Source organism: Anabas testudineus, chromosome 2 (assembly GCF_900324465.2).
Source record: "Anabas testudineus chromosome 2, fAnaTes1.2, whole genome shotgun sequence".
NCBI classification, from domain to species: domain Eukaryota; kingdom Metazoa; phylum Chordata; class Actinopteri; order Anabantiformes; family Anabantidae; genus Anabas; species Anabas testudineus.
Window position 1 is genome coordinate 5,124,765 of NC_046611.1, and position 27,894 is coordinate 5,152,658.

The window sequence follows — 27,894 nt, forward strand, 5'->3', positions numbered from 1 at the left end:
TGTAATAGTTTTCTGATTAATTGTCACATTATTAAAGCGGTTCAGATGAAATGAATGAACAGGGGGAGAAAGGGACAGCAGACAGACACTAACACTAACATTATCATACCTTCATCCGTCATTCACAAGCGATTCCCCCTGAATGTGCCTGTTGCCATGGTAACTCATTTGAGAGCCCTCTCTCTCTCTCTCTTACCCCCTCTCTCTCCAACATCTAAATAAAATCTGGGCTATTTATAGACCAACACTGGCAACACGCAAGCTACACTGATTGCACATGCATGGATGTGAATGCCCTCGCTGAAGTAAAAATGCAGTATATATAGACCACACATGTAGCCTATAGGCAGCTGTCGCATATTCACACACACTATCCTCCACAATGCTTGCTGCTGTGTGTCCATCTGTGAATTAAGTCAACCTATGGTGTTGTTTGTTTAAATAAAATGTTATGATTAAAGCCCAAAATAGACAGACAAAGGGATAACTAGAAAATCAAGAAAAGAGCATGAGTGTGTGCGAGCATATGTGCGTGTTTGTGAAAAGCTAAAGATGAACTCCTCGCAGTGAAATCTCCCCATCGCTGTTTCATCTATCTCAGGCTTATCTTGTCAGCTGGTGCAGAGTGCTCTCCAGGCCAACAGATAAGATCTATTAGAATACACAGGAGCCAGTCAGTGAGTGACACAGTCTACCTGTCAGGATACAATAGCACTTCAGTGATGGGCTCATCGTCCCTGCCAAGGTCTTCTTCATTGTTGAAAAAGTCCCTTTCAAAACATAATCCATCACAGCCTACTGATAGAGCTGCAGTGCATGGGATGTGTTACATTTGGTAAATGTTAAAATTAGAAAATTGAGTTTTCTCATTACTGTTTTGCCTTTTATGCAAATGGAAAAAGGCACTGGGGAGGTTCGCTTGATGCATAAAAAGCAGAATTCCTTTTTCTGTCCGCACATACCACTGCAAGTGACTGAATGTTTCTGGTTTCAGGCTAATATCCAGGGATGAAAGATATAATCTCTCATTTGTGTTGTGGGATGAAAGGGTTTAAGAGCTCATGGAACACATGCAAATGGACATAAGGGTGCTGCTGCTGAGGTATAGTACAGTTAAACGTGCTAACATGGCTGCAGTGTTGTAATAAATGCTGTCTCTGCATGGAAAGCCGCCTCCCCCACCACCCCCCACTTTCCAGCTCGCCATCAGGGAGCATCTTGGAGCAAGCAGGGATTCAATATTTGCAGCCCAGTAACAGTGTTGAATGAAATATGCTCGAGGAAACAATAGCTAGGGGGACATTGTTTCAGGGGTCACCAGAGCTGAAGGGGTTCTATACAAGATGAAGACGCTCAAGAACCACTGTAGATATTATGGCATAAAAGACGGACAAGCTGCTGCTGCATCTATACCACAGGCAGTGCATCTATAGTACAACAATGACGGTGTTACACAGATAAATCTGCTTTTGCAGCTCTGGACGTTGGCTGCCCACTATCAGCATGCAACAACCTTGTCAAAGCAGCAGGAGAAAGGAGGTGTCTGCGAAACCCAGCTGTTAAACTGGGTGAGGTGTAGCTAAATCAGGGGTATGTGTATGTGTGAGGCTGACCTGCAGGAGTAAAGCTGAAGTTTAAGGCACCAACTTCACATTTGGGAAAATCTACTTGTTTGCTTTATTGGGAAGAGTCAGAAAAAGAGACATTTTTGTGTAGCAAAGACAGCGAGTTGTTCTCTTAGCTTAGCACAAAGACAATAAAGAGGATTGATAGGTAACAAACCAGCATCACATATTTTTATTTTGAGACATACAGAATTAGTCTTTTTCGGACTACGTCATGTTTGGGAGCAGCAGCCTGCAGACCTACCAGACCAGTGGAGACTGAATTTACAGACCATTAGTCATTTTAAAGCTGCTATGTGGTGTGAAATTCTTCTGCACTGGGTTTGGAGTGAATTGAACAAATGAGACATGTAAATGATGAACTTTTGAAACGGTGATGAACAGATTTTGTTACCTTTGGACAGACGTTTGCTTGTGTTTCCAGTCTTTGCTCTAAACTATCATCATCGCCACTACGGAGGGATGCCAAAGCCACAACACAAAGGATCATCATCCAGGGGTCATGCAGTACACTGACGTTTTCTGACAGCGTGTGCAGAAAACTGTTGCTGCTTTGTATTTATCACATTTGTTATCATTGTATTCTCTAGATTCCTCATCTGTGACACAGTTTGATTTCCATCTGTGTGTGTGTGTGTGTGTGTGTGTGTTATTATCCATCCATGTTAATGGTGTGTGCATGGGGTGCTATAAAAAAAAAAAAAAAACGCCCAATAATGAAGGTCGCCCCGCCCCCATCCGTGGGGTTACCATGGCGAACGGCGTCGACGTCACAATGGAGGAAACGCCGTCTATAAGTAGCGGAGGGTCTGCCGTGGCGGCTCGCGAGCTCGGATGTGTGTTCTGGAGGAGTGACACGTGCTGAAGAAAAAATATTTAAAAAACCCTAAAAAAAAAATAACAAACTCATCCAGGACTTTTATTTTGTTTTAATATTTTTTACTGTACATAATTTTAAGGTGGATTTTTGTTTCTCAGTTTTTACTTGAAGTGGGAAGAAGTCCACATCTTCATAGCAACCATGGGACGAGGAGTGAGTATCACATCCTTTCTGCCTCTCTCTGTGTCTCTGTGTGTGTGTTTGACTTCACAGATCTTAATGCTGGATCTTTAGAGCTCATCATTCAAACAAGTGGTTTTTGCTAAATCGATGTTGTCACTGAGGGGGGGTGGAGAATCACATGTGTTAAGATAAGCCTCGTCTTTCTGCTGCTGCTGCTGCTTCACAGACTTCCGTGTGGCGGTCCACACGCCGCTGGACCCCCCTCTCATTTATTTAGGTTGAGGCTTAGAAATAAGTTTCCATTGCTGTCGATGCTTGTCAGCGGCTTCAAACGACTCGATGTCCGGTTACATAACGGGATGTTCCCAAACGCCCGGCCTGTCAAAGTTCTTTTATTATTTTGGAAACTGTGTAACAGTGTTTGCTGCGACGCAGCAGCTGTGGAAATAACCCGTTAGGACTGAGAAAACAACTGCGAGGGCTGATCTCACTGATCTAGACTAGCCGGAGTCAAAAAGTAGTGAAACAGGCCAAACATACGTGTTAATTGATGTTAATTATGTTTAAATCAGTTTATTATGACCCGATGCGCTCCCCTCAGAAGGAAACCTTGAGTTATTTTGCTGTTTTATTGAAGCACTTTCATGCACAGCTGTGTATTGTGGGGATTATGCCTTAGCAGTGGGAGGGATATGTTAAAAGTCCAGCCCTCTTTTTCTTTTTCTTTTTCTTTTTTCCCCCCCTGTGCTGGGAGATTTGGAGCTCTGTGACCAATTATCTTTAAACTTATCTGAAGTCACATCTGCACACCTTTGAGGCAGCGTAGAGAGGCAAGTGTGCATGTGATAAAAGTGTGAGACGGCACAGGAAAGGGTGATTTCTGATTTATTATTTACATTTTGCACCGCCTATCCTGCATGTAGAACTAATCATATCACATGTGCACAATCTAAAAGCTTAGTTTTTAAGTTCTTAACCATTATTTGACAATTTCTAATTGGGAAGATCTCTGTTTTACCCTAAAAGAGACGTCTCTGTTCGAGGAGGACGACCTCTTTCCCTCAGCAGGGGTCTTCATCTTCACTCTGTTGTTTGGTTATATGTGCTGTAATGCCAACCTGTTTTTTTTGAGTGTGTTGTTAATATTTCCACTGAGATTATGACATTTTGATGCATCTTTAATGTCAGAAGAAGAATGGTTTAAAGACCCTGTCCTCTGGGGTTACCAGCAGCCTTTCTGTTATTTTTAGAACCAACACAGATGATCTTTTCTGACTGTAATGGATGGAATTGAACCCTGTTGTATGAAATATCAGTAGTCGCCACACCCTGCAATGCTGCACAATAGAATCTCTCATTATAGGTTCAGCCTCCGAGGAATGGAGAGGTGGATGGAGGGAGCAAAATGGAGACAAAGATAGACTGAGAGATCTGGCGGGAGATGTGAAGCAGAGCGGCTCATTCAGTCTCCGTTCCTTCCTCCTTTCGTTCACGGTTTAGAAAATCTTTGCTCGCTCTAGCTTCTCTCTGTTTCTTGGCTGCTGCTGCTGTGTTTTTTTCCCCCCTCTCCCATATGTGATGAAAGCCATGCCCTGCCCCCAACCAATCTCCCTCCACTTCCCCACTGCATCCTCTCCTCTCCTCTCCTCTCCTCTCCTCCAGTGCCTTCATTGCTGGCACTGACAAATAGCTAGACTTGGAAGAGATAACCGCCACTACTGAGCTTTCCTGGTGCGAAGAGAGAGAGAGAGAGAGGTGGAGGGGGAGGAGAGGAAGCATGAGAAGTTATTATGTTGTAATGGAGCAGAATCGGGGCAGTCAGAGGGAGCACAGGTACAAGAAGCACCTCACAGCGATGGGTATTCTATTGTGGTTTCTCCCCTCTTGTTTTGGCCGTGCACCTCCCCGTTCATTTAAAACATAAGATTACCCTTTCACTGCCCTTTTCACGCTTTTCAGTGTTTTCTCATCACGTCCTCAGCGCAGTGCAATAAACAGACAAAAAAGCAAGTGAGCTGAGAAGAGCAAGAGGAGGATTGATTGCTAGAAAGAGGGAGGTGGGGGATGATATTAAGGAGAGCCAAGAGGCACCAGTTGCCGCATAGCCACCATTGAGCAACTTGGCTCCCTGTCATGACGGAGAGGAGGGAGAAAAGAGGCTGGGGTGGGGCTGAAAACGGATACATGTCTAAAGTGTAACACAAAGCTCAGTGTTTATGATCCTATGGTAACAGGTAACTTAAGCTGTGACTTATCTTTATTTTCCATTTTTAATGTATGTTAAAACATGGAGCTCGAGGACTCTAAGACAAACATGAGCCCAATAATGCATCACCTGTCCAAACGGCCGCCCCTCCACTGATTAGTCAACTGGGCAGTGATACAGAGCAGAAATTGGGAGGCAGCTGTCAAGCTCACAGGGGTCCAGATAAATATTTAATCATTTTAGCTGACTCAACCTTTCCTTTTTCCACATTAGCTGTCTGAATTATTAGGGTGGCAGTGGTTTAAATGAGCACAAGTTTATGTTCAGTTCATCCTGCTGTCTTTTTAAAGGGTTGGTGGACGGGGGAGAGTGTACATTTTGATCCTCTTATGAGGGATTAAACCAGTAAGTGACATCTGGCATTTAAAGTACAACTCATTCATACATTGTGCTCGTCTCAGTGCACAGTGTAAATGTATATTATTTTATATAATGGGTATTTAAAGGTGCAGTTCATAGAGTATTTCGCTCACTAGACCGATGTTTTCTTTTTCTAGGAGTGTATTTGAGCTAGACTGTGTAGCTGCCTGTCTTTGTAGAGGTTTGAAGATGCATTTAATTGTGAGAACGTTGAATTGATTGACAGTAAGACATCCTCACTGTGCCTCATGCCTTCACGCTTCAGTCAGATAAAAAAAAAAAAAAAGCATCAATACATTTGTGGTAAGTGGTGGTAAGCAGGAGAAAGGAGAAAGCAAATGACCGGCTATCTCCCGAGTGGTCCGATACGACGATGCTCAGCCAAAAACAAGATTCACATTCTGAAGCTCGGCTGGTTATTTTCCACACTCTTCTTCCCGCTGTCAACTGACCCAACATGGCAGCGCTCAGCCACTCTTAATCTCAGCCAAAGGGGCACCCCGACTACACCTTCACATCCGTTCTTTACAGTCTGTTTCCCTCTCGTTCTCTCTTTGTACCTGTTGTCCTTCTTTCTGTCCCCCTCTCTCTCTCTCTCTCTCTCTCTCGCTCTCTCTCTATGAGGATTTAACATTCTTTCCGCTTGGCAGTCATTGCGCATTAACCGGGGCTTTTGTCACACGCCACCCCTTGTTGTGACAGAACATAGCGTGCTCCCTCCCGCCTTCTTTCTCTCTTTTTCACACTCTCGCCATCTTTGACTCACTTTTTTTCCGTCCACCTCAGTATTGCGCCTTTTTAAAAAAATTCTATCTCATTGCTGTTTCTCTTGCCGTCCCTTCTTTGCCTGATTCTTTTCCTTTCTTTCCCTCCCTTTCTCTCCCCTCTCGTTCTCCAGTTCTTTCACATGCCAGCTCGCTCTGTCTTTGCCTCTGTTTGGCTAAGCAGCTTGAGCCGCGCGATTTGTTTTCTGTGGGCAGCACTTTGAACTTTCACTGCGAGCCTGTTGCGCAGAAAAAGTGGAACATTCGCCTTAAAAATAACAAACTCCAGAGTACAATGCTCTGCTCCTGTCCATGCGTCTCCTGGCGTAGGAAAACATCACACATTCCATACGCAGTTCAGGATCTGTCCCAATCCAAGGCACTGGTGCTGTAGCCTGAATCACTGGGTATGGTTCATTTGGATATGACAACATGAAATCGCAGGAAGTTTGAATATTTCAGACAAGTATGTGCGGCACGCTCAGCTTTTCCCTCGCTTGAGGAAATGATGCAACTTGCAGCTACAGTATTTTGGCTCGTTAATGTCGTGGAGGTGGGGCCAAGGCCTGAAAGTGAAAGAGCCATTGATTTACTGGTTCATTCATTCTAGGCCAGAGTAACGCCAGGTTGCCTGTCGAGCTCTTAAGTGACTTTTTTTTTTCCTCCACAGAGAACAATTTATCACAAAGTGTACAAAATGAAACCTTTGCCTGTGTGGGAAAAGGAAGAGGCATTGCTTGGAGCCTTGCAAGCATTGCTTGACATTTTATGCACCAGCAGGGTGCCATATTTAAAAAAAAAAAGGAACAGTACTGAACATCAGGGTTGAAAGATCTGAAACAAGTTTACTTAGGTTTCTTGCAAATTTTAGGAAGTTTGTGATACAGGGCATGCAGAACAACAAAGCATTTGGATAAAAACTATTTTAAAATTCATAAATACCATAAATCTGAAGGCTAAATATGAAATGGACCTTAAAACGCAAAATGTTTACAATAATTTAATAATGTGAAGTTTGCAAAGTAGCACATATAGTGAAATTTATTCCTTTGAAATTGCTCAGGTTTAAAATGAAGATGTGTACACATTCTTAATTGTGATTTGGACAATAAGAAGACTTTCCTGAACTGATGTGTAGAACTGGAAAATATAGATTTCCTCAAAACATTAAGGAAATAAATCTTTAAAGAACATAATATGAAGAGTAGAGAAGAAAAGTGCTTTTCTATTTTCAGGTGGTTTCTTAGCAATATCCAGAGGCAGCTGTCAGCAGTTTGACTTACGGTGTAATTTCATATCACAGTCACATGATGTCTGTCAATAAATCAGATTGATTTTACACAAACAAACTTGAATTACACAACAAAAACAACAGCTGTGAAATGAAAAAACATTTTAATAAGTACATTTCTTGAAGATGGAGGCAGCTTAGGACATTCTTCATTTCAGCAGTGTTGTGCGTCAGCCTGCCCACAGAGTTTCCAACAAGGAAAGAAGCCATTGGTTCATTCATTCATTCACTTTTGTTCTGCATGGAGAAAGCTGAAAGTTGCACGGGACGTGAAGGGAGTGTTAAACATGACCCAGTGTAAATAAAACAAACTTTCTTTTCACTGTTCAAACAGGAAAAAAGGGGTAGTTTGAGGAAGTGAAGGAATAAAAGAGAGGGGAGAGGAATGGAAGAGAAGAGAGGGGACATGAGAAGAATGAGGGAGAAAGGGAGAGGGGGGGGAGGGTCCGACAACATGTGACTCTGTCCATTGACACATATCTCAAGAGGTGTGGCAATCGTCGCTGGTAGCAACCGGGCAATGTCCCAGGACTGTGTGTGTGTGTGTGTGTGTGTGTGTGTGTGTGTGTCGGCACAGTTGAATGAGCAGCTTGTGTATCTGGCAAAATACCCCGGCACTTGGAAGGACTATTCATAGGAATTCAAGTCCGCCTGTAAAAACTGTGTGCTTTAAAATATACGACTGCTCGACTGAGCACTCTCTTCTGATGTATGTTTGAGCTTTTCAGATGTTGTTCTTGTAGGCGAGAGGGGGAGAAACGGGAGGAATGAGGGGGAAAGAGGCCTCAGAAATGATTTTTTTTTTTTTTTTTGGTCAGCGGGGTGGAGTTCATTCCTATTCAGTGAAACCTATTTATACTGTTCAGTCTCTTTTAAGGACTCCCACTGTCCGTTTTCAGTTTGACAATTTCATTTAACTGTCATTTAGTTGGTCACTTTTCCCTTTGCAGTCTTCAGCTGAATCAAGCTGTTTGTTAGGACAGAGCACTTTAACTGGAATAATTGAGCTTGACGTCACTGACTGAGGCATTTCAGTCTGTAATCTGCTCTAAGAATGTAATCACTTCTAGATGTAGCCTGTCAAAGGTATCTTACAAACAAACATCCCCCAAAAAGTGTTGATCCTTGGTTGTACTCCAAGGTCATATTTCTGATATTCCCACAAATCTCCCTGAAGTGTGATTTAAATATGGTGCTGGTCAGCGTCACAGTTGGATAAAGCAGACCACATGTCTGTGCTCTTTCTAGTCACATGAAAAGACTTCTGAGCCTTTTGTTTGTGCATCAGATGGAGATTTTATGGAAACAGTACAAAGGGCCATTGTTCTGTGTCCAGTAGGCTTCTGTGTAGGGACATGACAGTTTTTATTTTTCTCCACTTCTGTCATCTCCTTGCTCAAGAGCATTCTTCACTTCAGCTTTCTATTCCCTCTTCTCACCTTTCTTCTCTTTGTTCACTCCGGCTGCTTTGATCATTTTGTTTTTCTGTCGACACAGTATATCCTCCTCCTTCTCACTCCTATCCTAACATCCCTATTGCTGGTTGGGTGATGTTGAGGACCTTGAAAGCTATGACCCAAGGTTAGGGTTTACTTCCTTGTCTACACTGGGAGAATGTTGTCTTTTGATATGGAAAAAATGTGCTGCAGAAATAAAACGCTTCACCTTGAATGCATTACAAAAAACGCAAACAGTAATTCACAAAACCAAACCAAAGGATTTTCTTCGTTGGCTCACTCATTCTAGTGATGGGCTAGCTCTGACTGACAGCATGTGGCAGTATCAACAAATCTTCTAACTCTAGACTCTGCCATCGCATCCAGCCCATATGAGATTTGATGAAAGAGCACCCCTCTATTAGTCTGTTGAATTGCACTCTTTTTGATCCCAGCTACCAAATGGTACCTGTCATCTCTTATAATCGCCCCAAAGTGGTGGCTGGTGTCAAAAACGATCCAAACAAAGCCGAGTGGTTGCCTGTAAAAATACTGCTTCCTTAACGTCACATGATTTTTGTCATATGACACACGTGACTGCTCACAAAAACTGCTGCCGTTTCACACTGGACTAAGGGTCTAAATACTAGGTGACCATGTAACGTTCAGTACAGGCACTAGTTATTTAGTTTATAGTTGTATTTTATAGGAGGATAAACTTATAGAGGAGCAGGGCAAATAAATTATTTACACAAGTGTAGTGCTGGAACAAATTTTCACAAGAAAGTGGTTCAGGGTGAATGTACTCAATTCTGTACAGTGGGAGTCAGATGAGATCGTTGACAAAATCCCCAACAGGCTTCTGTGCAACTTATTTGCAGGTGTACTGGCATCAATCTGCAGCTAGCAAGACCACAAGAAGTTGTCTTTTTGTCACGGTCTTGTGCAAAGAGTGATACCATCCTGTTGAACGGGATTTTCCCTTAATAAACATAAACCTTATTTTCTCTGCGCACACACTTACACAGGTATAGTATTGGTGGTTTGAGGTTGATAGTTACTGTATGTGCAACTCCATGAACTAATGAGGAATTGAAAGTACAACAATAGAATTAAACTGCCAAGCCAGTTTGGTTGTTGGGGCTTTACTTGCACCAATTTCTAGGAAAAAATGAGTCTTGTACAAAAGGTAGACTTAAAATTGAAAGAGTATTTAAAAAAACATAGCTGCTGATGCTTTAAAGTGCTTGATAATGCAGTGTAATTGGTTTTAGACCGCCACTAGAGAAAAATATTAGAAGTGGCCTTGTCTAAAAAGCTTGTTAGCACTGCTTGTGTTTATATTTTGGAAAAATGCTTCAAATTCATGGTTGTCAAAGTATCATCACAGTCTAGCACAGTATCAGTAGTTTTTATTATTCGCAGTGCAACTTCTATAGGATGAAGTGTCCCGAGATTTAAGAAAAGAAGATCTTAATGTCACTCGAAGTAAGCAGAGACTAGTCAATCCCAAGCACTGGCTGAGATACTGCTGAAAAATAAAACCCTTGGCTGAGGGAAATCACAGCTGAGCATACGTGGAGACAGCACCGCCAGATAACTTGACTTTTCAATTTCTTTTAAAGGAAATGTCAAGTGCACACGCCGAGGGACTGTGCAGCAGCTCGGGTTTGAATGTTGCTTGTCAGATGTAAACAACCCCTGGTCCATTATGGGAGAAGCTTTCTAGAACAGAAAACAGGAGTTTCAGTTTGTATGTTTGAATATCAGCTCCCTCTTCAGGGATGGTGTGCGCTGAAATAGGTTAACATTTCTGTGTGCTCCCTTCACTTAAAGTGGCGTACATGACACATTCACAGGTGTTTGGGTCGGCCTTTATTGGACGCTTTGTAAATTCTTTAGGTATTACTACATGAAGGTTTTTAAAAAAAGAACTCACAGTTAAAAATATTTATTATATTCTGATAGACTAAGTTTAATTTTAGACCAAAACTAAACAACGTAGGAAACAAATATAATATATATAGTATTTTTATGACCTTCAAACACACCACCAGTACTCGTCATGGCTGTTGGAAACAAGTCTGCCTTTCAACTTCAGGCTCTGCGCTGCTGTTTGTGAATTACATGCCTAAGGCCAGATGGACCTTGGGGGCCCACAGGGGTCCAGAGGCTAAGATCTGGCCGCAGTGATCCAGAACCATGCTCAGTGTTTTCCCAGCTTAGCTGGCCAGGGGGCTCAAGCAACAATAACAACATGTGCTTGGATCACACACTCTGCTCTGGTGAATCCCTGGGAAACTTTAAAAAGCTAATGCAGTAGAAAAACAATATTGGTTAGCATATTTCCGTGACTGGGGCTGAGTGCAGGATGCCTGTATTTGGTCATTCCAGTGTAGATGAACCACACTTGGGTCATTTTGTGCCCAGAATATCACCTTCTTAAGGTTTTTCAAAATGGCTGCTGCACGCTGTGGTGCTGCATGCAGACAAATAGCTCATTAGTAGTCACTTGGTCTTTCGACTACCCCCCCTCCCTCTTTGATACCATGCTAACACCTCTGATCCATGTACTGTGCTGAATTATAGATGTGCCTTAACTGATGATCGATGTTGGCTTCTAGTGTTGCGATCTCCTGTTACCTGCCTGAAACACAAACAGGGTTACGTTTCTCTTCCTCATTGTGATGAGCACACACGCTGAGAAACGTGTTTCCCCTGTTAAATGATACTGCTCCTTGTTGTACGTACATATATGAATATATCACCCAAATATAGTAAACATCGATCGACTGTCGTGTTTGGTCAGAATGATTTATCTGAATGAAATCTGAACTTGTAGTAAATAGGTTTATTTTGCAGTACAAATATGCTGAAGTCTTAATGGCAGTATGACTAATACTGCCATTATTCTTTTTAATAAAGAACAAAGGAGTGGCTCTGATCAAAGTATTTTTGGAGGAATTAAATAAACCTGCAAAAATCAACATTCTTGGTCACATTGATGCAAAAAATACAATAAAGCTAATGAATTTGCGTCATTGCCTACAGTTTTCAAATAGAATCAGAGATAAAGAGGAAAAATTATAGTATAAATGGTAACGTCTGCAACATTCAGGTGACACCCCTGTGTTGTGTGATATCAGTATCTTACATTGCTCTGTCCTAGTTCACAGAATATACATTTTGATTCGCACTATTTTGTAATCAGTAGTTACTACTGTACTTAGTTTTTGTCTGTAGAAGAAACCTCTTTGTGCCAGTTCTGTCAGGAGCAGCTATGCTGACAATGTGGAATAAACACACATTAACTCGGAGCGTTCACCTGAGAATAACTACTCTAGGACAGCAGACAGGACAGAGATGGATGTCCATGTTGGGTAAGAGATGATGGAAATCCACATGAGAGACTTTCATTATTTAATCTTTTACTGTCGTCTCCAGTGCATGGTTTAGCTCGGCTTGTGCTGAAGTGTTGTATCTTTTGGGCTTTTTAAATTACACTTCAACACTCCTCCTCTTCCCCCCTCCTCTTTTGTCTCTGTGTTACTTTTTCTGCCTCTCTATCTCACCTTCTCTCTGTCACTGTCTCACACACCCTCTGGCTTACAGCCGTCTAGAAGACACAATCTTTGCTCGGGCCTTTGTTGCTCCGTCAGCTACAGAGTGACTGCTGATAATGAGAGGGGATGTCTGTGGAGGAGACGGCAGAGAGAAAGAGGACAGAGGAGAGGCTGGCTGTCACTCTGAGCCAAAGTGCCAGAACTGATCATGTGATAGGGGATGTCAAGTGACAAATTTAGGACATTTCTGTACCTGAAGTGTTTTTTTTTTTTTTTTAACTCCCAACTTAATTTTTTTGTTTGTGTGTGTGTTTCTGTGAGATACAGATCTGACCTTAAAAATATTTTATTGCACAGCGCGAGAGTATTATGTCACAGTCCGAGTTAAAATCAACAGAGTCCCTGTGTGTTATCAGTAAATGACTCCAGGCTGCTTTATTGTTCCACTCTGGGATTTGGCTGAAGTACTTAATTGGTGAGGTTATGTTTAAGAAAGCTGTTCGTGAATGAATAAAACCCTGTGTATTTAACCCTGAGACAGTGACGCCCTTTATTTTAAATGTGGGTGTTAAACTAGTAAAATGTGTTTCACCCAGCAGCTTAATCTGTCTCAACATGTGCTTATCTCGCTGCTGAAAAACCACATGACGCTAGCTCCTCCCTTAGGTTTCATTTTCAATGTTGAGACAGTCAAAATGTCACACTTGTGCTTCAGCGATCTTTTAAGAAGGTTTTATTTCAATTGGTGAGTGTCTGTAGATTAAGTTGGCAACATCCTGCTGCTGTGAGGAAACCTGCAATCATTATGAGTTTGAAAGAGTTCACTGGGAGAGCTGAATGTTCAGATACATGGATTACTTAGGAGTAATACCTACTAATACACACAACACACACAAAGAGCAAGCAGAGTTGGAGTCTGATTGTCAGTTGATGGAACTCAAAGTTGGACTAAAACAGATGGAAAATAGTTTATGAAAAAGCTTCTTTCACAGCAAAAAGCCTTTGAAAAGTTTCCAAATCCCCAAAAACTGGTTCCCCACGGAGGTCTGTTTGCGGTGGCAGATGGCACAGGGAAGATACAGCCATGATCTAAGACTCTTTTCACTCCATGTCTGTCTGAAGGGGCCTCTGGTATCACAACCTAACTGCATGTGACAACTAAGAGGTGACTTTAGTTTTTTTTTTCTTGGACTGTCAAAGTTTGTGGCAGTTTGTCTTCCCAATTTAGGCCACGATCCTCTCGGTTTTAAACTGAGCTGTGTTAAGTCTCATTTTATATCTGGTTTTAAGTGCATTGACCCATGTGAAGTCTCACAAAGATGCAGTATGACAAAATGTCTTCTGGCATTCTGAGTCATCAGACATGCTCATGTTGCGTGACAAACACCTCAGCAGTCATCAGCATGTTATTTATGGATGGTCACTTCTGGTCACTACATGCTGAAAAGTTGACTGCCAAGTGTATACTTGGTTATTTTGCATTGAATGTTTTGCTAATGTTTTGACATCAGACATAGTGAAAATGGTGGTTCTCAACCTGGGGGTTGGTACTCCCACATACTGCAAAGTGTAATGGATATAAACTGGAACCAAAAGATAAAATAGAGCAAAAATACACTTGTGCTACACAACATACCTTAATATATGACGCTTTTTGTAAATTAAGATTTTGCATAACTCAGTTTTACCTATTTCAGTACATCCTTTGTGCTAATCTTCCTAGAATATCACTCATTTAAAGTGCTTCCATATCTGCCAAGTACTGGACATCTACATCCAAAGGGACCTTGAAACATTGGTGAAAGCAGCAGTTTTACAATAGGTCACATTTAATGTTCTTTTACCTTTCTATAGTGATAAAACAGCAAACTAATAATACAGGCTCATTGGCTCAACAGATGAAGACCATTTTCTTGCTCTGCTGAAATAACCTGTTGTATCTCCATTGTCTACATTGTGCCCCAGTTGTCCAGCATCCATGTCTGATGAAGGCAGTTTTGCTCCACACCAATATCAACAAATCAGCCTGTCATAATAGTACTAGTTTGAGAGGGATGATGATCTGTTTTGAGATTATTATAACCGTTTCTGTTTTTTTATTTCCCCTCACTCATGTTTCCAGGAAGGACGTGAGCAGTATGAACTGGCTGCGACATCGGAGCAAGGGGGAAAGAAGAAGGGGAAGGGGAAGAAAAAGGAAAAGGATATGGATGAACTGAAGAAGGAAGTGGACATGGTGAGTGTTGGAACTTCACCTTTTTATTTTTCTCTTGGTTCTCTGGCCTCAGGACGACTTCCTCAAATTGTCCAAAGCCTCCTGCTTCCAGTATGACCATCCCACCTTCACTTTATTGTAGACTTATTTCATCTGCTTCTCTTCCATCACGTGTCTCTTCTTACCCACTAAACTAAAAATATGAACTTTCAAGTACGAAATATGTTAAATATAACATTTAAAGGCCTATGCATGCATGTTTGTTTGTAAAATAAAAGTAGATGTAGTTTGAAGTTTGTTAATTTTTCCTACCAATATCTTCTTAAGAACTGCAGATTGTGGGATTCTTTCATCTCTGCCTACTTTTCTTTTATTTTTTAAAATTGTTTATGGTATAGTGTTCACAATTTGATAAGAGGTCAGCACACAATATATTGTAAATGTCAGTGGCTTTTGACATATTGAACACACACATGCAGTGGATGGACACGGGCTTAAACTCTTGACTGATGTCACTGTCTTTTTCTCTGTGTGTCCTTGCAGGATGATCACAAGCTGACCCTGGATGAGCTCAATCGCAAATATGGAACAGATCTTACTAATGTGAGTGAGATACAGATGAAAGTGTGCTGTAAGATGTGTCTATACATGTGTGTATGTTTTTATGTGTTATACATTAAATGCCATGTGCAGCTTTTAAAGTCACACTGACATGTAATGTTCACAGCCAGTTCTGTTATCTCTAAACTGTGGCATCATAATGTTATTTTGAAAAGAGTGTTTCTATCAAAGTGTCTTCATTTATCATGGAGATCAAATAAATATCAAATATCAGCAGTGTACTGCCTGCTGTTTGCCACTAACTGCCATTTTTCTCTTCAGTCTGGCAGTTGACATTCAGTTGATGAATGATTAATGGGGCATAGATGAATTAAACAGACGACTTTGTTTAAAGTGGGAAGAGATCTTCTCTCACATCACAACAGAGCAGTCACTGAGGGTGTCATCAGCCACTACAGGCTCAGCTCTCCTAGGATTTAATAAACAAAGAACATTTAAGAGAGTGGGAGACGAGGAGGAGGGAGGGGAGAAGGTTTCAGGGAAAAGCAGGTTAATGGAAACAAAGCGAAGGAGAGAATTCAATGTTTTATTAGTTGTTTTTTCTAATTTCTTAGTTTGTTTATTGCTGATCTTGTTTACATGCTTCAGAAATGCTTTTTGGAGACTGAATAGAGTTCAAAATCTTCTTTTCTGCACAGTTTGTGCCTACTTTGGTAACACGCTTGACTAAGTAAGCTTAGGTATGGTCACCACTGTGTTCAATAATGTAAAAGCTAGATAGAGTTCAAGACAATGCACAAAATGCTGCCCTCTCGCTCTTTACCATCAAAATGCTTTTATTTTCAGAAAAATGTATGGTAAGAAATTTATATGGGCTACCCTTAAATAGAAATGTGTTTTTGTTTTCTCGCTAATGATTAGTTGAGACTATTGATGTTTGTTCTCCATCTATGACACTATGAAGTCAGTAGCCAGTTAGCTTAGCTTAGAACTGAGACTGGGAACATGGGAACACAGACTGTGTTTGATCAACTCTAAAAGCATCTACATTAATCTGTCTCGTCTGACTATAAATGTAAAACCTATGATTTCCCCTTTTCACAAGAGGCTATGTGTTAGACTATTTCTTGACTGTGACTAACTGGACGTCACGTCATGTAGCCTCTCTTAAAATGTCAAACTGTTTGTTTTTAGCTTGAAACAAACTCAGATATGAGTTTATAAAGATATGAGAGTTTGTGAGCCTTGCAGTTACAGGGTATGAAACTGGACAACACATTGTATGTTGGAAGCACAACAGTCTTCTGTCTTCACGACAGGCTTCCAACCCCCACCCATTAAATCAGACTCGGCGAGCCCTCTCTCCTCATGCAAATGTACTCTTGGTCATGCAGGAAAGATCAAGGAGAATAGTTAATCAGTGCCTCTAAACTGTGGTCTCCGAGCTCTGAGCATGTGTGTGCGTACATGCATGTGTATGTAGCACTTGTGAATAATTTATTTGCCACAGAAGCCTGTATGTCATAGAGTTTATTTGCCTCCTACTTTACTTTACTGTCTCCACTTCTCTCTTTTTTTTCTTCCTCTTCCCTTGGATTTATTCTTTTACCTGCTGATCAAGGAAATGGTACTGTTTGTCTGTTGATGCTGTGTTGCTAGGCAACAGGTAGCACCTACAGTCCCCCCTGGACATGAATATGTCAGTGATTTTATATCTACACGTGTGGTTGCCTGTCATTATTATAATAATAATAATAATGATAATGATAATAATAATGATAATAATGATGAAATAAATTGATGATCTGACTTTTCAGCATGTCGACTACCAGTCGCTTGACCCATGTTTTGTCATTTTCTGTAAACATTTTATCGTCTGTAACCAAATCTGTATTTTCTTCTCATATCAGGGTTTGACAAGTGCGAAGGCTGCTGAGATTCTGGCCCGTGATGGGCCAAATGCCCTCACACCTCCTCCCACCACCCCAGAGTGGGTCAAATTCTGCAAACAGGTAACATCAGCTTTGTTTTAAATTGCACATTGTTCTGTAAAGAATCATCACTGTCACAACTCAGGAAAAAATAGGAGTCAGGAATGTTTAACTACAGTTGTTACGCTTCTGAGGTAAAGTATAAATCCTCACTTTACCAGTTTTTATACTAAAGCTGCTCCTGGTCTGTTTCCATCCAGATGTTTGGCGGTTTCTCCATGCTTCTGTGGACAGGTGCCATCCTCTGTTTCCTGGCCTATGGAATCCAGGCTGCGATGGAGGAGGAACCTGCAAATGATAATGTGAGGAAAAGGCTTATGTAAATATTCATGTGATATTGATGTATGGTGAGCAGATCAAATCATGATCAGCCATCCAAGGACAAACTTATTTAAAACAAAAACACAAGAAGCAAGAATAAAACAGATTTATGTATATTTTATGTGCTTTTATGTATTTGTGTAAGTTTGTTGCTGCTTTTAAATTCAAATGCTACTAACTCTAATACCTTGTTGAAATCTAATTTTCATGTTTCAATCTTTACAGTTGTACCTGGGTGTTGTGCTTTCTGCTGTCGTCATCATCACTGGTTGCTTCTCCTACTATCAAGAGGCCAAGAGCTCCAAGATCATGGACTCCTTCAAGAACCTGGTCCCACAGGTACCCCTCACATTTTAATCTTCATGTATTTTTCTGTAGTTTCCTTCTGTAAATGCACCAAAATGTGTTTCCCATTGACAGTTTTGTAGATTATGACAAATGTACTACTATCACAAGATAGTAGAAAAAAACAAAACATGAGATGATACGATAACACTACACTGAAGTCAGTATTTTTATTATGTCTGCTTAATTGTAATATATTAATTCAAGGTCTCATCCACTTTGGGATACAAAAACAGCAGTGTCCTCTTGACATTGAATCTTATTAGCGCTGTTGAATAATTCAGAGGTTAATAATCAAAATCATTGTCATTGTTATGAAAAAGGTTGCGCTTTGCATGCATGTCGTGAAAGGAGGTTCAAAGGGACAAAAAAAGCCTGCCTTACATTGATATCTGTCTCCGTGATGTCTTGTCTCGTAGCAAGCCCTTGTTGTCCGTGATGGTGAGAAGAAGAGCCTCAATGCTGAAGAAGTGGTGGTTGGTGATTTAGTGGAGGTGAAAGGTGGTGACAGGATCCCTGCTGATCTGAGAATCATCTCTGCGCACGGCTGCAAGGTGGGTACTCTCGTCTTCTGTCAACGACCCATATTTAAGGAATTGAACCTGAAACAATGTCTTTATCAAAACATTAAAGGGGGGCTTTTAGTGTTTGTGATGTTCGCTTCTTTTGAAATCAAACCCCACAGTTCATATAAATGTGAGGAGTTATGCTTTAATACGAATTTCAAACAATGTCAAGTAGTTTTTTGTTCATATTTTTCTAACATTGAATTATGAGGCAGTGCTGTGTGACTGAATTACAGCTTGGCTCACTGCACTGCCCTCTTAGACGTTTCCTTTGAGAGCATGTACTTGGTAGGAGTCGGCATTTAGCACCCTGACCTAAAGAGCAACACTCAGTTACGCTCCATACTGTCCCATCCTCCTCATTGTTCAAACTCATTCTTGCATGTCGTCACCTGCCTCTGCATTTTGCTGTTGTTCTATTACAGACCCAAAGCATGCCATTTGATCAGACTCTGTTTTAACCCCAGAAAAAAGAGGTTTAAAACTGAAGGGAAAGTTTTTTTTGTTTTTTTTATTATTATTATTATTTTTTTATCCCAGCTTTTTTTTGTTTTGTTTTTTACACTTTTTCTTTCTTAAGGCAGATCTAGCTACATCGATTTTCTTGTTTTTTTTTCCATCAGTCACAGTTGATGTCTCATTTCTCAGGTGGACAACTCCTCACTGACTGGTGAATCAGAGCCCCAGACTCGTACTCCTGACTTCTCCAATGAGAACCCATTGGAGACCAGGAACATTGCTTTCTTCTCTACCAACTGTGTTGAAGGTGTGATGCCAGGATACATCAAAGCCTTTCAAAGACAGGGCTACATTTTATCTGTAGTTCAGACAGTCTGTATGTGACTGTTTTCGGTTGACAAATAAAATAACCCAGTCATCCTTGCTACAGGAACTGCCCGTGGTATTGTGATCAGCACTGGAGATCGCACAGTCATGGGTCGTATCGCCACGCTAGCCTCTGGACTCGAGGTTGGACGCACCCCGATCTCAATTGAAATCGAGCACTTCATCCACATCATCACAGGTGTGGCCGTCTTCCTTGGTGTCTCCTTCTTCATCCTCTCACTTATCCTCGGATACAGCTGGCTGGAGGCTGTCATCTTCCTCATTGGTATCATCGTCGCCAATGTGCCAGAAGGTCTCCTGGCTACTGTCACTGTGAGTCCTGATGCTTTTTATGTGTTAAATGTCTTATAATGGATTCAGGATGATTCCTTGGTTCTTAGCTAACCCATATCTTCCAATCCCAGGTGTGTCTGACTCTGACTGCCAAGCGTATGGCCAAGAAGAACTGCCTGGTGAAGAACTTGGAAGCTGTTGAGACCCTGGGCTCCACCTCCACCATCTGCTCCGACAAGACCGGCACTCTGACCCAGAACAGGATGACTGTGGCTCATATGTGGTTTGACAACCAGATCCATGAAGCTGACACCACAGAGAACCAGAGCGGGACCTCCTTCGACAGGAGTTCGGCCACATGGGCTGCCCTGGCCAGAATTGCTGGACTTTGCAACCGTGCAGTTTTCTTGGCTGAGCAATCCAGCATTCCCATCCTAAAGGTAGGTTTATACCCAACTTATTTCTTCACCCTCCTTTACCATATAGCTGTTTCTCTTTTCCTGTTTACTTCTGTGTTTGCTTTTCCAGTGATCTGGCAGTGCTAAGAGATGTACTGTCACCTTCCACAGAGATCTGTTGACTGAAATAACTCCTCGTCATTGACCATGAGTCACTGGGCTTGTTTTGATGGCAAATGAGCAGACTGTTCAAAGGCACTTTAATATGTTGTCCTGCAACCTCAGCAGTATTTGCATTACTCTGTGGTTAGACACTGATAGAAAGGTCAAAGAGCGAGTCATTGATGAGCTAGTTACCAGCAAGTGTGAAATAATATCACAAACTATTTTTGTGCCCATTTACACAGACATTGCATAAATGTTCCACTAGAAATTGCTTAATTTTTCTTTTCATTGTGATTAGTTGTCTAATGTGAAAATAAAAACAAAAACATTGTGTCTTTAGTGGCATCAGACATTTAATCATTGTACATGTCAAAGCTGTATATTTATATTTTAAATTCACCTGAGTTGTTTACCACTCAGGACAGCAGACTTGTTTTTCAGTCCCTGCCACTCTCCCAGGAGTGCACACACAAGTGACAACATAATTATTCCTAACCCCACCCAACCACCCCTAAAACACATGTAGACAAACACAAACCTAGTATGTCTTTGGGCTCCTAAATTCTGGTTTCCAAACCATGTCAATAACTTGTTAACATGTGTGCGTGTGTAAAATGATCTTTGTGTAAATCACCTGTATATGTGTTGCTGCAATCATGGCTTTAATTACCAGTCAATCTCTTTCACCGCTCAGTATAACAAGAGTGAAAGGAGGGTCAGCTTGCCAAATAGATATCATTATGTCTTATAGTTTGCATTGTAGGTGGATATTAAAAACAAATATGTGGACTGAAGCAACAATAGTCTTATTAATGAGCACTGGTAATCCATTGGGTAATTCTGTTAAGTTTATTGAGGATGTTGGTTTTTCCAAGGCTGTATATAAATGCCAATATGTCACAAAACTAACTGAAAATATAGCTATTGTGTGATTAATGTTCCTTGTTGTTCCTCGACAGAGAGATGTGGCTGGTGACGCCTCTGAGTCGGCTCTGCTGAAATGTATTGAGCTTTGCTGTGGTTCAGTTCAGGAAATGAGAGAGAAAACCCCCAAAATTGCTGAGATCCCATTCAACTCCACCAATAAGTACCAGGTATGAAATCTATCATTTGGTAAACATTAGGCTTTGGAAACAAGTTGTGTTCAGGTGCCACTTCAGAAAAATTAATATAATAATTATTATTAAATAATTTTTAATTGCTTGTAAAGGTCATGGGCTTACTTAAATATTAAATGCCATGCAGTTCTTGCTAATTAATAAAAGGACTTTCATTGCATGATTTGTGTTTTATTCCCCTTTTAGCTAACTTATTTCAGCCCTTTGTTATGTTTTAATCCTGAAATGTTTGTCATTACATTTTACAGTATCTTTCCTTTTATGTTGTAAGTTTAGGTTAGAAACTGACCAGTTGTACTTTTTCGTATGTGCTCCCAGCTTTCCATTCACAAGAATACCTCATCTGAAGGAGAGACCAAGCACCTGCTGGTGATGAAAGGGGCTCCAGAGAGGATTTTGGACCGCTGCTCCACTATTATGATTCAGGGCAAAGAGCAGCCTCTGGACGAAGAAATGAAAGATGCTTTCCAGAATGCTTACCTGGAACTGGGAGGTCTGGGAGAGAGAGTCCTGGGTAAGGACGAACGGCGGCTATGAAAGAAATTTAGGGAAAAAAAATATTACAAACTGAGCTAAAGCTCAAATGACCTGAAGAAAACACTTGAGTTCTTTAATGTCCTCAACTTTCTTGTCTTGTGTCCAATCCAGGTTTCTGCCATTACAACCTGCCTGATGACCAGTTCCCAGAGGACTTTGCTTTTGACACTGATGAGGTGAACTTCCCCACTGAGAACCTTTGCTTCATTGGTCTCATGTCCATGATTGACCCTCCTCGTGCTGCTGTGCCTGATGCTGTTGGCAAATGCAGGAGTGCTGGAATCAAGGTATAAAAAAGAGAATTACTTTCCATGGTTAACATAAGCCTTTAGCCTTCTTCACTTTGTTTTATCCCTTAAAACATGCCCCAGTTGCTCGTGCTTGTATACTGTAAATGACAGTGTTGATTTACTGAACTCATCAGCAATAATGTGCCTTCCCCTAGGTAATCATGGTAACTGGTGATCATCCAATCACAGCTAAGGCCATTGCCAAGGGTGTGGGTATCATCTCAGAAGGCAATGAAACTGTTGAGGACATTGCAGCACGTCTGAACATCCCAATCAATGAAGTCAACCCAAGGTACTGACAATAATGAGAAATGATCATGGCATAAGCAGTAGGTGGTAGTAGTAGTAACAAAACTGCAGAATGTAGAGTACCCCAAGGTCACATGTTGGGTCCCATTTTGTTTTGTTTGCCCTGGATAGCATAACACGTCTTAATAGTGTTATAATTGTAACAGTGCTGCTGTGTACAGTTTTGTGTTTTAATCATTTTTACTTAAAAACGGTTAAATTGTAATACATTATAATGGAACAGCTAGATCAGTAGAGAACTGTCTAACAGGTTTGTCATTCCAGTGAGTTAAACTGATCTAATGGCTCTGTACTCTAACTACTACTACTACTACTACTACTCTCTAGAGATGCCAAGGCCTGTGTTGTCCATGGTGGTGACTTGAAGGATCTGTCCTCGGAGCAGCTTGATGACATCCTGAAGCACCACACTGAGATAGTTTTCGCCAGAACCTCCCCACAGCAGAAACTGATCATTGTGGAGGGCTGCCAGAGACAGGTAGAAACAAAACAAATGAAAATGTGTGTTTTGTGAATGATTGAAGGTGCTGAAGTGTTTATGCTCTAATTTTATGGTTTGTCAAACACAGCATGTGAGTGCATCTTATTATGTAAATGCATGAATGAACATTTGATATGCTATCGACTAATTCCTATGATTATTGCTTTGGTCTGATGACTAAGTTGGTAGAATAATCAAACATAACATCTGTCAAGCTGTGAGCTTGCCCACACACATGAATATTCATGAGTTCATCAACAGGCAGAGCAAACTCTTTCTAGTCTTGTGTAGACTATGGAATTATTTCCTTATTGTTTAATTAATTGCCTAATCAGGGGTTATGGCATCAACATCTTCTTCTCATAAAATGTCAATTTTATGTACAATATAACCCAGTTATGTAATATTTTTTTTATAGAAATAACTTATAATAACCAAAATGAATACAAATCTTATTGGTTTCAGTGTGGTGCTATCACCGGTAACTGAATTCAGTGTGTGCATTGAGTTTAAATTACTTTTACTTGTGGACCTTGCAGAAAATAAAATCTTTATTCCTCACCCCACCGTTACTTGATCCTAATGAGTATTCTTGATGAGTTGTTTATTCATTAAAGTGTGGAGCCCACATATTAGACGTGTCTCTGTTCAAAAGTATTTTAACGAATAAATATTTATAGCTGCTACTACTTGTCTTTTAAGGAAAACCCGCATACTTTTTATCTGTAGCCAACAAGCATATTATCTGATTACCTTCAGATCAAAATGTTTCTGTTCACATCTCTGACCCCACCTCTCTCTTATTTTTGTTTCTCTCTGTGTGTAGTGTCAGAGGTTCCCTGAAATCTTAACTCGCATTACAGGAACCTGTTCTGTATCATACAGTGTAACTTAAAGTGGAAATGTCACTTAAAGCAGGAATAGTGACTCTTCTTTGAGAGAGTTTAAATACTGTAATAATAATAGTTCTGAAAAAAACCTTTGTCCATTGTGACTTCCATTTTTTGAGTCAAATTACTCTATGAAAAGGATACTAGCAATATTCACTTAATTTTGATTGCTCACTTTTTCTATTTCTAATTTCCACACAAGAGCATTAAAGTTGCCCTCAACACTTTTCTGTCCTCTCTCTGCAGGGAGCCATTGTGGCTGTGACAGGTGACGGTGTCAACGACTCTCCAGCTCTGAAGAAGGCAGACATTGGTGTTGCTATGGGAATCGCTGGATCTGACGTCTCCAAGCAGGCTGCTGACATGATCCTGCTGGACGACAACTTTGCCTCAATTGTTACTGGAGTGGAGGAAGGTAATTGGTTGCACATTATATTATTATTATAGTATTTAACAACATCTTGAGCTAAACAACACTCATTTACTATAGTTTTAATATCTGCATGTGTTTATTTTGCTGGAGCGTCACAGTTGTGAAAGCAATGACTTTATGTGCTTGTGTCATATTTCCATCAGGCCGTCTGATCTTTGACAACTTGAAGAAGTCCATCGCCTACACTCTGACCAGTAACATCCCTGAGATCACCCCCTTCCTTCTCTTCATCATTGCCAACATTCCTCTGCCCCTGGGAACTGTCACCATCCTCTGTATTGACTTGGGTACTGACATGGTAAGACATAACCTATTTAATGTATTTTTTTTATTAAGCACATTTTTATATTTCTGTAATGTTAGACGTACCCAAAATCAAGACAATATAATAGGTTGTGTAGAACATGGCCACTGCTGCTCCACTCCTTATTCTTAGCTTAAGGAGTGGAAAAAAGTTTATAGGTTTGTTCATTGATTAGTGTTGTGTCTTGTCTCCCAGGTCCCTGCTATCTCCCTGGCTTATGAAGCAGCTGAGAGCGACATCATGAAGAGACAGCCCAGAAACCCCAAAACAGACAAACTTGTGAACGAGAGGCTCATCAGTATAGCCTATGGACAAATCGGTAAACCTCGGCCGACGCTGCATATAAAAACTTAGGATAAACTACTGAAATCATATCAGAACCAGGAGTTTGCTATCCATGTTTCCGTCATAGATTTTTCTAGAAAGGCACCTCAGTATCTGGGTGGTCCAAGATAACTGGAAGAGTGGCATGCACCAGAAATAGGCACATACTGATAGAGCAGATAGAGAAAGAGTGTGTGAGTTTGTGTTTGAGTGATGACAGAGCATCGCCGCTGGCTTTTGATTTTTCCATCTTCGGTTATGAATCCAAGAATAGGTTTTAACCCCTCGTGAATTCCCTGAACTGCTTTATAAGAGGGAAAATACAAGCCAACAATCTTTTGGCCTAGATGCTTATTCCTGTGTTTTGACAGGACAGTACAGAGTTTGGATTTAAGGCTCTTGAAATATCTTAACCCTCTCCTCTATCTCTGCTGCAGTAGTCCTATTTTGCATTTTGTATTACATCCTGCACCTAAAAATAAACAGTTGGATCATAAAGGTTTATTAATCACCTAACAGTTTCTAAATTAAACTTTCCTCAAAGATCATTAAATCATTTTTTATTAAGCCTGTGATTTCTCAAACGCACCCTAATCTAATTTATTTATTCACCAAGTTATTCATCTAGTGACACATGGTTTAGTCTACCAAAGATTGACTAATCAAATTTACTGCCTTAGTCATTTGCTTCCTCATTGATCTTATTTTTCTCAGGGGACCACAAGTCCAGTTTGTTTACTTAATCATTTATTGACCTGTGGTTTAATCAAATCTCAAATTCTACATGGAATTGCATTTATTCATTCATTGTGCCCAAACAGAGGACTTCCAGTCATTACTGAGAGGATTGTACAATTTCAGATTTGATAGTGTGATTGAAATATAGTTTGCTGTCACATCTCTGAACTCCATCACATCTTTTTTCTGCAGGTATGATTCAGGCACTGGCTGGTTTCTTCACCTACTTTGTGATTCTGGCTGAAAACGGCTTCCTGCCCTCCACCCTGCTGGGCATCCGAGTGGCCTGGGATAATAAATACATTAATGACCTGGAAGACAGCTACGGCCAGCAGTGGGTCAGTAACTCTTATTGGATAAACTACAATTAAAGGGATAAACTGTGGCTTTCACCACCTGCTATAAACTCTTCTGAAATGTTTGTCTGTCAGACTTATGAGCAGAGGAAGATCGTGGAGTTCACCTGCCACACAGCCTTCTTCGCCAGCATCGTCATCGTGCAGTGGGCCGATCTGATCATCTGTAAGACCAGGAGGAACTCTGTCTTCCAGCAGGGCATGAAGTGAGTGGAAAAACACCCAGTGCAAACAGTGTTTGTGAAATCACTTTGAATAAAACTCTGAACTGTTCAAATCTAATTTCCTCGTGAAAAGCGGCTACCGTCTCGAATGTCATGCCTTCTTTTCCACTTTGTACGAGCTGTAGCGTTTTTCTAAGAAAGACTCCAGGTGACTTCTGTGTGAACAGATTTCAGAAAGCAAAACAAAATTTAAATTCTGAAACTAAACTGAGTCATTAAAATCTAGCTGCTCTCAGTCGTGGCGTTGCTTCATGTTGGTGTGTTAGATGTTATTAAAAAAATAAAAACGAAGCAATTGTTCTGTGTGTTTCAGGAACAAGATCCTGATCTTCGGACTGTTTGAGGAGACTGCTCTGGCTGCCTTCCTCTCCTACTGCCCAGGCATGGATGTTGCCCTAAGGATGTACCCTCTCAAGTGAGTAAAGCATAAAAACTCACCTCACAATCCACCAGGAAGCCATGTACACAGCTAGTTGACTCTGTAATTGTGCTTACACCACCTACCACATGTTGCTCATCTAGGCCTGGGGCTCTGGATCAGTTTCTCATCTCTTTTTGTGTGTCTTTTCCAGGCCCAACTGGTGGTTCTGCGCCTTCCCCTACTCCCTGCTCATCTTTATCTATGATGAAATCCGTAAGCTGATCCTCAGACGCAGCCCGGGAGGTGAGCACACAAACCATGCTTATTATCTTTCCTACGTCTCTCTCCTTCTGCGCTCTTGTTTTTCTGCACATTTGTGCCCTTTTCTCCATTTTCACTGTCCAGTCCTCTTTTTGTTCTCTCCACCTTTGTGTGCGAGAGCAGAGAAACATAGATCTTACTTCTCTCTTATGGATCATCCTCCATTCATGCATGCATTCTTTAAATAAAATGAAATTATCCAAAATATCCAAGAATTCCCCTTAAACTCTGTTTTTTTTTTTTTTGTTTGTTTGTTTCAGGTTGGGTGGAACGGGAGACCTACTATTAAAGACCCATCAGTCCAGTCAGCTCGCATCTTCTCCTCCACTCCCGTCTTTGCATGAATATTGTCTTGCTGCTCGGAATAAAATTTTAACCTCTGTGGAAAAAAATAAATTGGAACGTGTTTTTATATTAGGGAATGCTTGATACTACTATTAGACAAATACTGAGATGGAACGTGCTGATCATGATGATGATGTTGATAAATGATAATGCTAGTAATGATATGAACACTGAACATTGACATGACTATGCGTGCCTTGTTTCTGAAACAGGACCAATTTTATACATGTTTTTAACAAATAAACGTTCAATAAAAATGCGCTCGAGTCAGGTCCCACAGAAGTTTCCTGTGCTCATTTGTTGTGTTCATAACTCAATCGATCATATATTTTGTCTTATTGGCGTTTCCTTTTCAAAGTCTCTTAAATGGTCTCATGTGGTATTTGACATATTCGAGTATACCAACATTGTATTGTATTTTTCTGTACGTTTTTGCCTCATTTATGAGTAGCAAACACGCCACCTTGGCAGAGCTTCTGTTTACAAAGACAATGAGCCATAGACGTCATTACAAAATTGTATTTTGTTTGATTGTTTGCCTTTTCCTGTTAATAGTAAGAATGCTTTTTATTAAAGTATATGGAGGTGGTTAGTGAGAATAAGGCAACTCTCAATGTGAACACTGAAATGATCCATAGGAGATAGGAGTTATGGATTGCCTCTGGTTAATAGCACAGTAATAAACAGATACAGTAAATCCTGATGTATGTTTCCCTCCCTTTGTTCTCAGCATGTGGGATGGCCCTAATTAGAGTTAAGTATAGGAAAATCCATGCTTAGTCTTAATTAAACAATCCTGCACAAATACACAGGATTATGGACCTTATTATGAATTGTTTTCATTTCATATTCTCTCTCGCTGTTTGTCAAGGAA

The 27,894-nt window shown here is 40.7% G+C and overlaps 1 protein-coding gene across 1 annotated transcript; it reads left to right on the top strand.

The window, feature by feature from the left end:
- Positions 1-2,425: 2,425 nt before the first annotated feature.
- On the top strand, positions 2,426-27,295 carry LOC113163206 (sodium/potassium-transporting ATPase subunit alpha-1). Its single transcript, XM_026361598.1, has 23 exons — positions 2,426-2,658; positions 14,431-14,544; positions 15,067-15,126; positions 16,995-17,096; positions 17,276-17,377; positions 17,622-17,735; positions 18,161-18,295; positions 18,956-19,073; positions 19,197-19,465; positions 19,558-19,866; positions 20,949-21,083; positions 21,426-21,621; positions 21,756-21,931; positions 22,090-22,226; positions 22,571-22,721; positions 23,861-24,029; positions 24,191-24,345; positions 24,547-24,670; positions 25,606-25,751; positions 25,845-25,975; positions 26,307-26,408; positions 26,566-26,657; positions 26,936-27,295. The coding sequence occupies exons 1-23, from the start codon at positions 2,647-2,649 to the stop codon at positions 26,962-26,964; spliced, it is 3,078 nt and encodes a 1,025-aa protein (XP_026217383.1). The 5' UTR covers positions 2,426-2,646; the 3' UTR covers positions 26,965-27,295.
- The last annotated feature ends 599 nt before the right edge of the window (positions 27,296-27,894 follow it).

Excerpts from the sequence above, each read along its gene's own strand:
- LOC113163206 (XM_026361598.1), top strand. Across the intron at positions 15,127-16,994 it reads ATGGAACAGATCTTACTAAT|GGTTTGACAAGTGCGAAGGC; the intron begins GTGAGTGAGATA and ends TTCTCATATCAG. Across the intron at positions 21,932-22,089 it reads GCAGGAGTGCTGGAATCAAG|GTAATCATGGTAACTGGTGA; the intron begins GTATAAAAAAGA and ends GCCTTCCCCTAG.